This window comes from Choloepus didactylus, chromosome 11 (genome assembly GCF_015220235.1).
Source record: "Choloepus didactylus isolate mChoDid1 chromosome 11, mChoDid1.pri, whole genome shotgun sequence".
NCBI lineage: Eukaryota > Metazoa > Chordata > Mammalia > Pilosa > Megalonychidae > Choloepus > Choloepus didactylus.
The window spans coordinates 69703389-69716739 of NC_051317.1; the positions used below are offsets into that span (position 1 = coordinate 69703389).

The 13351-nt window shown below is 36.0% G+C and overlaps 1 protein-coding gene across 1 annotated transcript in view; it reads right to left on the bottom strand.

Moving 5' to 3' along the window:
* Positions 1-13351, bottom strand: part of OXCT1 (3-oxoacid CoA-transferase 1) — a 176244-nt gene that overhangs the window by 87764 nt on the left and 75129 nt on the right. Inside the window, 4 exon segments of the mRNA XM_037798944.1 lie at positions 5084-5132; positions 6896-6990; positions 9374-9488; positions 10760-10867. Of these exon segments, the coding sequence (XP_037654872.1) occupies positions 5084-5132; positions 6896-6990; positions 9374-9488; positions 10760-10867 (367 nt within the window).

Consider the following 13351-nt stretch of genomic DNA (forward strand, 5'->3'; position numbering starts at 1 on the left):
CGACATTATGCATCTGTCAAAACCCTAGATGCATAAAAGAGTGAACTCTAACGTAAACGATGGACTTTAGTTAATAATAACATTATCAACATTGGTTCATTGATTGTAACAAATGTACACTAATGCAAGATGTTAATAATAGGTAGGTAGAGAGCATATGAGGACTCTACTCTCTGCACAATCTTCCTGTAAATCGAAAACTGCTCTAAAAAAATAGAGAACATAAAACTCCCAATTATTTGTTCTCTATAGGTGAAATCACAATGACTTGCAAAAGGCAATCTCCACTACTGATAGCAGAGAGGGTGCATTATTTACCATTTTATAGAAAACTCTGACATCAATGGGAAGAACTTCGGCTCTTCCCACGTGATTTATCGAGCAAATTTTTATTAAAGAGCCTGGAAAACAAGTCTCATGAAAAAGTTATTGTCAAACCTCTTCTAAGGCATTCTGCCATCTTATAAAATACCTTCTTATGAAGTAAAATTACTTTTTCTGCATTTTTAAACATCCAATATCAAAGCAAAAATAAATATCCTAAAGTTGAGTCCATTCTTTTCAAATACAATGCCCAAATTTGGTCATGAAAAAGCCTATGACTATAATCAATATCACATAAAGAAAAGAGCTTTTATTTGGCTATGTTTGATTGATCCCTGTCTTTGCCAACTTTTTGGAGTGTGTGTACAAATCATTTCATAATATTTGAGCAACAGAGTTACTCAATTTCATAGTTACTGAGGCTTTGACTCATGACCTAATAGATCATTACCAAAAGATCAAGGAAATATCTTCTATGTGTAATACTTGAACAGTTTTACAAACAACACAGCTGCCCAAAACTACTGGTTCTCAAACTTTAGCATCCATCAGAATCATATGAAGGGTTTATAAAAACAGTTTGCAAGCCCAACTACCAGAGTTTCTAATTCAGTCGACTTGTGATGGGGCCTGAGAAGCTTCATATCTAGGAGGTTACAGGTGATGCTGATGCTGTGGGTTTGGGGACCAAACTTTGAGAACCACTGACCTAAGCATAAGGAATTTACCATCCAGTGAGAAGCAGCAAAATATACAAAAAAAAATTATAAGGCAAAATGTAGTAAATTTTATGGGAAATTCACTAGATGTATATGTTATGGATTCAGCGGAAGGACATTTCTGAGTTGCAGAAGGATTTGGAGGACATATGAAGGATAGGTATAATGCATTTCAATTGGAAATTACTGCTGGGAGATGAGGACAAAAAGGAAGAGGAATGTGGAGGTAGAATTACATACCCCAGAAAAAAAAAAGGAAAGGAAAAAAAAATGTTCTTAATCTTAATCCATTCCTGTGAGTGTGAACCCATCCTAAATAGGACCTTTTGCAGACATTATCTGTAGTTAAGGTGTGGCCCAAGTGAATGTGAGTGGCCTTAATCCTATTACTGAAGGCTTTGTGAAGAAAAAGCCATGTGGAAGAGAGGAGGCAAGAAGCTGGAAGTCAAATAACTCAGAAAGGAAGAGGATGTCACCATGTGCATTTCCATGTAACAGAAAAGCCAAGGTCCTAAGGATCACCAGCAGCCAGCCCCAGAACACCATGGTCATCAGAGAGAAAACACTGCTTTGCCAATGCCTCGATTTTGGACTTCTCCTACCTTAAAATCAGGAGCCAAAAAACTCCTGTTGTTTAAGTTAACCCATTGTATGGTATTCGTTTTAGCAGCTGGAAATCTACAACAGGGGCCAAACAAAAATCTGATGGTCAAAAGGGGGAAGTGAAAGGAAATGAAATAAAGCTTCAGTGGCAGAGAGATTCCAAAAGGAGCCGAGAGGTCACTCTGGTGGACACTCTTACACACAATATAGACAATCCTTTTCAGGTTCTAATGAATAGGGGTAGCTGGTGGTAGATAGTTGAAACTATCAGACTACAACCCAGAACCCATGAATCTTGAGGATGATTGTATAAAAATGTAGCTTATGAGGGGTGACACTGTGATTGGAAAAGCCATATGGACCACACTTCCCTTTGTCTAGTTTATGGATGGATGAGTAGAAAAATGGGGGAAGGAAACAAACAAACAAACAAACAAAGGCTCCCAGTGTTCTTTTTTACTTTAATTGCTCTTTTTCACTTTAATTTTTATTCTTGTTATTTTTGTGTGTGTGGTAATGAAGGTGTCAGGGATTGATTTTGGTGATGAATGCACAACTATGTAATGGTTCTGTGAACAATTGAATGTACAATTTGTTTTGTATGACTGCATGGTATGTGAATATATCTCAATAAAATGAATTAAAAAAAAATCTGGTGGAGGGCAGAGTAAGAGCAAGCATGAGTCACGATCAGAATATACCTAGCAGTTCACTGGACAAAGGGGCACAGTGACAGATGAAGCTGGATCCATTGGATCCATTGATCTTGTGCTGCACTATCTGTACTTTAGTCTGCAGGCCTGTGATTCTTCAAATGTGGTGAATAACTTCTAGAGCAGGGTTTCTCACCCTTGGCACTACTGACATTTTGGACGCGATAATTCTTTTTTTCCGGGGGGCTGTTCTGGTTATTGCAGGATATTTAGCAGCATCCCTGGCATCTAACCATCAGATACCAGTAGCACTCCTTTTAGCTGTGACAAGCAAAAATGTTTACAGACATTTGCAAATATCACTGGGGGCAATATCAAACACCTCGGCCCGCTGTGAACCATTTCTCTAGAAGTACATGGCAGGGGCCAAGGATATTGATAAGCCACAAGAGTAACACGGTGACTTTTTCTAAAACAGTTTTAATGGAAAGTAAGTCATTTAAAGCATTATTTATATTTTAAAATAAACAAACTAAAAAACAGAGAATGAAAAATGCACATTAATTTGAAAGCTGAAACATGAGACTTAATAGAAATTTCACAATTGTATTGGGTTCAAGCCCAGATCTTCAGAGGACCTCTGAAATGTTCTGAGCACTGTCTTCTACACCTCTATAAACTGATCATGTTGTCACTAGGGGTAGCTCAATGTATAGAGAAAAAGGCCAAGGACCAGGAGCAGGAGACTGGGTGAGTCTAGGCCCCAGTAATGTGACCTTCAGCACGCCACTTCACTCTTCAGAGTCTCAGTTTCTCAATCTGTATTTGGGGCTCAAATGGTGTAACACGTGAAAACAGCAGGCTATATACCACATGGTGCTAGACAATGGTAATTCTTTTTCATATAATCATGTGAGGCCATTATTTAGAAGAAGGGCCTTAGAAATAATCTATTATTATTCTTAATTTTTAATACACTGATTTTACCCAGAAAAGGGATTTTCACACAAATCCCCTCAAATTAACACAAACAGTATCTGATCTTCCAAGTAATTTGAAGAGTTGAGGAAATCAGCAATTTATATTCTATATTCTTCAGCTCAAAGTATTTCCTCCTTAATTTTGACAGCTCCAAAATTGAAAATCCCTAAAAGGAATTCTGTCAACAAGTTAGATTACTATTAAACCAATTTGCAGCTTTGTTTCCCATAAACAATGAATTCTTGTTTTATAAATTAAGATTATATGTGGTTTTTCAGAGATCTGAAATATAAAACTGGTGGCTCCATTAGGACTGAATTACTTTTAATCTCAGTAGAATCATAAATGCCTACTGTCTAACATTTCACTGAAAAGATTAACTACTTTTCCAAGGAAAGTGGGTTTTATGAACTCAAGCCTGAAATCTGGAAAATGGAGTTATTCATTTTGCAAATAACTTGCTTAGCATTATAAATTAATTAAACCAAGCAGCAAATATTTTCACAGATCAATGAGCTATTGCTAAAGGGTACAGCACAATTAAATTACAGCCTTGGTTAAATGTCATTGCATTATCACAGTGGGCCTTTCAGAGTTGAGTTGTGTTAACTAATTCAACTATTTAACAAGAAGCTGTTTCACTTTCCAAAATTCTAAGAATCAAATACCAATTCTACTTGGCAGCTGGCCTTTATGTTCAGCTCATATTACTTCTCTTCTGAGATTTACACATTCTATTTTTAAATTTGAAGTAAGAATAATACTTTTGCAGGGGTGGAGTGAATAAGAGTAAAAGAAGGGTGCAGAAAATCATGTGAGAACATAAAAATGAACTTTGTAAAGGCAGCCTGATTAAGGATAATCTATAGCCCCAAAGTGGGCAGCAGCTTTAGGCGGTGATGATGGCCAAGAGGTCTGACCTGGTCTTCACCTAGACTTCATATGTGACTCTGTGTCCCAGTCAAAAATATGTCTAATAAAAGGCAAAGCATATGAATGCAGGAACAGAAGGAAAAGACAAGGATAGAAGATCTAACTCAAACAAACTCTGTATTGCTCATATCCCTGCATCACACTTAGTGGCAGGGCACCTCTTTGGCAACCTTGTATCTTAGGAGGGTGCTCTCCCACTTCAGTGGGGACAAGAAAACTGTAAATGTCATCTATAACAAAAACCCCAGCGTGATGATCTCTTCTTTTTGCCACCATTCTCTATCCTGAGAAGGCTGACCTGTTTCAACTTGGGATTGGTCAATGGGTTGCCCTGTTTCAACTTGGGATTGGTAAGTGGGAGGTGTGAGCAAGAAATCCAGCAGAGGAGAACCCACTTCTCCGCTCAGGCTGCTGTGAGTTGGCTGTATTCCTCTACCAAAGTTCAGAGCTCTTGCTACACTGGCCCCTTTTGACCTAGAGGTAATAATAGCTCCCTTTAATATTCTACCATGCCTTCCTGGTTTCCCTTAATCCTGTACCCACCCTTGTAAACAGTCCCTTCTTTGACTGAGAATACTATTTACAGCCAGGACCCTGAGTGATTGACTCATCAAAGCTTATGCCATTAAATCTGTTCCCACCAGCATTTTGTCCTTTATCTTAATAGGTACTGAATGAGAAGAGACTTCCAGCAGGCAGGACAGGCAGACTGGAACCTGGAAGGCTTATCTACCCTCCTCAAGGAAACATACAGGGATCACTCCTCAGAAAAGAGAAAGAATCAAGCCCAAATATTTAATATTATGTGGCATAGAACTAAATTGATAGCAAAGGAAGCCACTGGGAAAAATATATAATGAGTGAGTTTACCTGCATTGATTAGATCTGCATCAACTTCATTTTCTAATGGATATGGGCCCTGTCAAATAAAGTAAACATTTAATTGGTAAAAGAAGTTTTTCAATGAATCACATACTAAAACTAAAATAAATAACTTCCCTAAAAACCCTAGGAAATTATCACCAAAAGATTTGGTGTAAAGCTTTTAAAATAATTCCTATGTTTTCATGGCTTTATTTCACATATTGATTAGTCTTTTCCACACTAATAATTTTAATTGGGCAAATGAAAAATATTTTCTAAAAATTAGCAAAATATGAAAGAAATGTTAGGTTATTAAAGTTCAATAAATAAAAAGTAATTATTTAGTACCTATTATACAGCCAATGTTATTCATAAGCCCTTCTGGTAGTTATCAGTGAATAAGCACTAAATGGTTGCATTATTTGGCTAGAAGGAGCCAGGGAGGCAAAGTTTCAGCTTTCTGTAATGCTAGACCTAAAGGTCAGAATTTGGAAATCTAACCTTATCTGTCACTTCATCTAAATTTTGGTATCCTTATTTTCTTGTTGCCCAGTTACTCTCAGGTGGATTTTTAAATTTTGTATATATTTTTGTAAGGCATTTTTAATTACTTGAATGGAGCCAGTAGTTTCATAATATAATATATATTAAATAACAAGGGAGTAAAAGGAAAAAGGGCAAAGAAAAGGCATAAAACCAAACCAAAAATGAAGATAGTACAGGAAATACTGGCTGTGAAATTTTTATATACTTTCTAAAGAGAGATCACAAATTTATCCTACACATAAACTGAATTGGCAGACAATGTTGTAAAACTATATAAATTTTCCTTTAACCCTGACCCTCTGTAATTCATGTAAACTTATTTCCCTGTCTGCAAAATGAAGGATTTGGTCATTCTAGATAATCTCTAAGGTACATTAAAAATTTTTGACTTTAATATGAATCTACTTTTATCCAGACACATATCACTTTTGTGTCTTTGAAAATGTTCATGATTACTGTCTCAATCAATATCAGCTATATGTCCATGATCATTACTTATTTCTTAAATACTGGATAAACATTTTTCATATGTTCAGTTTTTATTGCATTAACAGCTGAGATATACTGAGAAACAATAAAAGATGATGAATATTATAAATTGGCAAACTTTAAATAATTCCTGCCATAGTTAAAAGTTAAAATAAACAATGTCATACAGGAAGCAAGAGTATTTATTAATTTTTACCCTAATTCTATGAAAATATTGAGCTCATCAAAGAGAAAACTCTACCCTTTTGGACAACAATTCCCAAACAAAATTTAGATGAGAAGAACTTCTAAAACTTTTTAAATTAATCAACTGTCAAAAAAGTTCTTGTCCTAAAACAAACACCTACTCTTCAGACTCTCATTCAGAGCCTTGCTGATTTTTATTTAACATAGAATTGTTAGCAATCTCCATTATCTTGTCCAACCACAGAAGAGTTAGAAATAGTCAGCTAAAAACTAAACTGTGAGGTCTCTCCAAAGTGGATACAATAAGAAAAAGGACTGTTGACAGGCTGACAGGACAGGGGCAAGGGGAGGGAGGGAGGGGTCAGAAAGTTCATATAGTCAGGAAACTACTGTTCTCTGCATAAAATACAACACTATGCATTCACTGTTACCACCAATTTAAGGGAAAAATTAAATATTTTATTATAATGATGAAAGAAAGAAAAATAGGGTTGGTAACTTCAAGCTAACAATTGCCTCAGTCATCAGAAAATTTCACTATATGGAATACCTTTCTCCGTCAAGACTGAAGAAATCAAACTTTAATTTCTATCTTACCAAACCCAGGATTCCATTTTCACTTTGAAGATGAACAGTCATATTTGGGCTGATATAGTTGCTGGCCAGAAGAGGGATACCTATGCCCAAATTAGCTGGGAGAAAAGATGTTAAGGTCCAGCAAATAAAAGGTAGAGAGATTATGCCAAAAGCCTTCTACCTACATAAATCCAAACAATAGTTTGAATATAGGAACTGAAGACATTTTTTCAATCACCCTCTGGGCACTATCTTGTAATTTTTGAAATGAAAATCTCTAATGAGTCATAACATTTTCAATAACAATTCGCTTTTCCAGAAGATATCAAAGTGGCTTCAACAGACTAGCCAATGAATTCACTTTTTCATTAAGACATTTTATTTTCATCAATGAGCTGATGTATTATCAAACAGGGCTTGTCCTTGGTTTAAAAACTATTTTCACTAGTCAAACTCCCTCTGAAATAATCATGATTTAATAATTTTAAAAAAGAGCTACCACTTTTAAATTCATAGAAAGTTTTCTGACATTACCAAAGTATATCTAAAAGTGTACTGATTCCTTTGGGTCACTCTGGTACCACTCTGATATTCTTTAGCAAGAATCTTCTTACTAAAAAACCTTCTCTAAGACCAAAAAAGCAAATTAAATTGAGCTGATATAAAAAGTAGTTTTATTAATTAAAGCATCAAATTGCTAACTGAGGGTGCTGAAAATTCTTTCCTAAGATGACAAAGTAGGGTCAACCCTCATTTGATGCAGTGGTGTGGGTTCAGCACTCTCTCAATACTAGCAGGCCAACCAGATCAGAATTTGTCACACTATCTGTAACTGCTATCCACTGTGATCCATTACCACAGGGTACCACAGACCTCACCGGAATTAGTGCACAAAACACGACACTTTGATGACATTCTAATAACAGTGAAATCTTTATAAATCAAGGCCAAGAAAAATATAATTTGTATATGCCACCATGGTATAAACTACAAAGGCTGCTAGTATGACTCAATGAACCAGGTCACTCCTTGTGAATAAAGTAAGTCCAGGAAATTATGATGATAATTACTTGGGTCACCTCTCACCAAATCACAATCAAGTGTAGTGTTATCTGTACTTCATTTCTCATAGGGATGCACAGAACACATTGAGATATTAATCTCATTATGAGTAAGTATTTTCAGTAAGAGCAAACCAAATGATAAGCCTAATACCTCAACTCTTTCATCATATTCTATAATTTTTTCAGGTTTTTAATACTTTTAAATGAGTCAAACGTGAGGGAGAGGAAAGCCTATGGCCGCTGGATTAAAAAGAGTTAAAAAAAAAAAGGTAGAAAATATTGAAAGACCATTTGCATGAAGTGATTTGCAAATGTATTTCACAGTCAATACAATAACAGTGAAAAATGAACACTGAAAAGACTTATTATCTAAAATTAGTGTTATACTGTCAGGGTTTAATTATCATTTGGCTGAGGTTGAGCAGAAACCACAGTGACTGGCTTTCACTTGCTAAGCCAATTTGGTTGACTCTATCTTACTGATGAAGAAGTTGGAAGAGGAGGCAATTTTATATTTTCTTCCGTTACAAGAATTCTCATCATAACACAAGGTACAAACTGAAAAAATAAAGAAAAGTGAGGTGGTGAGGTAAAAAGAAAGGAGGAAAAGAGAGCTCTCCCAGTCAAGACCACAGTCTGAAAGATGATATTCATGGACCACAGGAAGCTCACAGAATGGATACACTTGTCATGTTCTAGTTTCACCTGTCCTTGCCTTTTAGGTTTGACTTCTCTGTATTCCCCCTTCGACAAATACTTATGTTTCCGTATACTATTTATATTTGGATGTATTCTTTGTATTACACATTTCAGTGTTTGATATATTGAGAATTCACAAAATGGCATACTCACTGATATTTAAATGCATTCAGAATCTAAAAACTAACCATACTGAATTATCTCTTCCTCTTTTCTGTCAAAGTAGCTGAAGCAAAATTTGAATCATTCATTGAAAACCCTTACAAGATACAAGACATAAAAGGGTACACTTAAGGGATCTTTGCCAAGGTAAAGCAGGGAGGCTGTTGAGGAGGTGGATCTTACCTTTCAATGAGAATGCAAATATCAGATTATAGGGATAATAATGGTTACAACTAGTACATTTGAGATTTGACCCTCATTTGGGGTAATCTCTTTTCTCAATAACCTCTAGCCAAATACCAAATTCAACTGAAATCTACTGTATATTTGAAAATAGCTCAGCAAACTGTTGATTGCCTTTTTTGTTTCAAGAAGACCAACAGATTATAATTCCAATTTTATATATCTTGATATATTTGGGTTATATCCCACATTTTGTAAAAATTCATCAGTTGCTTTACAAGTTACCATGGAGCACACATAAATGAATGACTATGCAGGAGGCCTAGTAGCTTGATCGATATGGAAAAACTGAGGGCTATGGCTTTGCCGAGTCCCAGAAGATTAAGGATACCATACATGCCATCCTCAAATTCAAGAGCTGCTCGCTTGATGATACGTTCTCTTACATTATCTCCAGGTTTACCAGATTCGGTTTTTCCGTCCCCTTCTTTCCGGACTGACAAACGCTTTAAAATAAACAGAAATAAATGCTTTTTGGTTGAAGGTAAGCCTTGTATTTTGTCACTACTAAAATACAAAATTTTACTGGACAAAAAAAATTCCCATTCTACCATGAGGCAATCTGCAATACAATGGAGCGTTTTAAAACAAAATACCTTGGGTGACACACGATGACAGAAATAATTCTTTAGGAAGTATATGAAAGAAGCCAGATTTGTTTGAAGAAGAAATGCCCATTCCGTCTCTTTGAATCAAATACGCTCCCTGTCACTATCACATTGACTGCTGCTACTGTTACTCTTAGGACTCCTGCAACTGAATTCTTCTCAGGTACTCAGGGATTGAACCAAAACAAAGCAAAAGGATGAGACCTAGGGAAACTATTTTCGCAGGGCTGTCAGAATGAGTTCACCAGGTGCTGCTACTGCCAATTGCCTATTTCCACCTGCAGAGTCTAGACAGGTCTTGCTATGAGTGCATCACAGGAATCATGGCAAATCCAGAAACCAGGCAGGAAACTGTTTCTATTACTAAATCTCCTTGACACTGATTGTGGTTCCTGTTTGTAAATGCCCCATCCTTTCTCCCTAGCCCCCTGACATTAGTTTTGGCCTGAATAATGTCTTTCTGTTTAATGTCTACAGGAAAATGGGTGGGTATCTCTGATAACATGATATGCTCTAATACCTAAAACCTGTCAATTCTGTTGCTGATCCTTGGACACCTTTGAATCTTGATAGCACTTCTAGCCCAGCTGATCATTCTCCATCCTTTCAGTAGCCTTGGAACACTTTCAGTGCTCCTGGTACCCAATCCTTGCCACAACTTCACACCTCCAGCCGCCCAAAGCTACTGAGAAATGATGCTTTTTTTGCTCTCTACAAAAGTGCCAAGTAACTTCAAGATAGACATGCCTAAACAATGAAACTAAGAATCCAACAGGAGTAAAGTCACCAAGATCTGACTATTCTTCTCCACCTCTAAGACAACCAGCCAAAACCATGCAGAAGTCTGGCAGACACAATCTAGAAAGTCACATGGCTTGGTGATATATACCTTATGAACACAAGGAACTGCCGGCCTGGACAGTAACACAGACACAGTCACTGATTTGATAACCATGTCCCCACATAATGGGTGAGTGAGAAGCTATTACTGAGATCCAGAGCAAGACTTCCTGCTCATCTCCCATGCTGTATCATCTAGAATGGCCCCAGAGACACATATCTCTGGTAATTAGATCCATAAATACAGAAAAAGAAGCTAAGTCAATTACCTCAATTCTTTTCTCATATTTTTCTCCTTTTATAAGACGATGAACATAAATCTTAGGAATATGGATCTCCTCTGGGGCAAATGATCCAATATCCACAATTTCTTCAACCTGGACAGAAAAAAAGAAAAATTTTTGACCAGATAATGAAAGGTTAAATTTATTATTTTTTATTTTTTTAAAAAAAGTGGAGCATGTTTATCTTTACCTCCAACTTAGGATGAATATGCAATGTAATGGATATGCCATACACACACACACACACACACACACACACACACACTATATATATACACATAGTGTATTTGTGTGTGCGAATGCATATATGTATGAAATATGTATCATACCCTTTCGGATCCATAAAAGGGAGGAAATTCAAATACAAGTCTCTGAACATAAAATATAGAGAACATAAAGATACAGAATTTAGTCTCTGTCTAAAAGTCTCAGTTATAAATTTGTCAAGTGCATTGTCAGTACAGCTGCATGAACTTTCACAAACTGCAGCTCAACTGCACAAAACTTGAAAGCACATTCCTCACACCCAGATTTTCAAAATTAATGGGAAATTTATCATATCAAAGACACAAATCCGTAACAACATCTGCTTGGTCAATTGAAGAGCTCTTTAAATATAGATACAAAAGCTATTTGTAACAGTTTTTAATTATTTCTGTTGTTAGCTTCCTAGGATCATGATAGAACTGCAATTGCTGAAATAATTTTACTTAAAGACAGATAATTAATCTCATTATAGAAATTTCAAAAGGGAACTATTAACTAATAACTAGAAATACTCAATTTAGTTAGAATTACAGTCATTCACAGAGCATTTGGGCATTTTATAGAAATACAAAATGCCCCAAGTCAGCCTGCTAAATTAGAATTTGTAAAAAAAATAAAAATAATAAAAATATATATATATTTTTTACATGAACATAAAAAACTCAGGATGACAAGGATCAAGGAAAATTAAAGTAAAATTGTGGTCAAAGAGTTAACTTTCTGATACTAAAAGAGATTATCTTGAAGATTATGAGTGCTCAACTTGATAGATAACATACTCAAAGCAAATAATTATTTGCTTCAATGACTTGACCTGTAAAGGAGAGGTGTATTCAACTTCTCACCTAAAGTATCAACTGGACCCACCAGAAGTTTCTGAAGTTTCTGAGATAGCCCTCCTTATGCTACTCTGCTACTAAAAGCACTCACCAGACTCCCCCTACAATGAAAGAATATCAGGGATTACAGGATTTTAGTTATTGCATAACACTCCCAAATTGTTTAAAATGAAACAAAACAAACAAAAAAAAAAAACAAAAACCTATGGGGGATAGCTATCTTCCTTAATAAACAAAAAGATCTTGGCCAAAATTAAACAAAAATGTCCAAGGAAAGGAAGTACACATGTGGGCATCCAAACGGAAGTGAGTGGAGATGCATGTCCCCTGCAAATGAGGGTGAGGGAGGGAGAGGCGGGGGGGACCCCTCAGCACTGCGTTCTTCATCCTAACCCTCCAACCTCTCTGTGCTCAGGTATTCTCTACCTGAGGCAGTGGCCAGGTGAACGGGAGGTGGAGGTAAGAATGCAGAGCAGCTAAGAATTGTTGGAACTTTCAGCCATTAGGGCTCACATTCAATTCAAGCCTTCTGAGAAGTTCCTGCCTTTAAAAATTTGTTTATACATCAATCCATATCCCAAAGATATATATATAAAGATATATATATATACTCATGAGAATATTAACCACAGCATTCTTTTATAATGAGGAGTTGGAAACAACCGGAGTGACCAACAATAAGGGAATGGTCAAATAAATACTGATGCACCCACATGAGAAATCAATATCATGTTTTCATAATATTTAATGATACCAGGAAGTACCCACAAATTAATATTTCATTATAAAGCAAGATTTGTATAAGTAAATAGAGAAGCATATATATAAGCAAATATTTATGGGCATGCACTTAGGCAGAAACAATTATTTCTATACCTAGGAACGACTGAAAGAAAATGCACTGAATTGCTAACAATTGTTATTGCTGGGTGACAGTACAGTTAGTTTTGTTTTTCTTTTACTTTTATAGTCAAGGGGGGAATACCTACAAACGTTATTTTTTAAAATGTACAGGAGACACCAAATAAGTTATTTCCCAAATTAGGGAATACATAAGTGGGGGATCTGATAAATTCCACAATTAGTTAGAAATGTACCAAGGAGAGCATGCTAAAAACAAAATAGAGATTGTGAGAAACACTATGGTTTCTGAACCATAAAAACAAGTACAGCATTATGAAATAAATTAAGAAAACCCTTTGCCTGGGTGTTCGAAGATAATCTGAATTATTCTCTACCCTTAATGCTGCTCCAGAAGTTCCAGTCCTCCCTTCTCCTGCTTTAAGTATTACAGCAACCTCCCAACTGGACCCTCGGCCTTTACCCTTCAGTAAGGAGAAAGAACATAACAGAGGGGAAAAAAAGTAGTACTCATCTCTTAAACTAGAAAAGTTGATGATAACCAATCACTATTTTAGTCTAGTTACACCAAAGAAAAGTTTCAACAAAATAGACCAAATCAAGGCAAAGC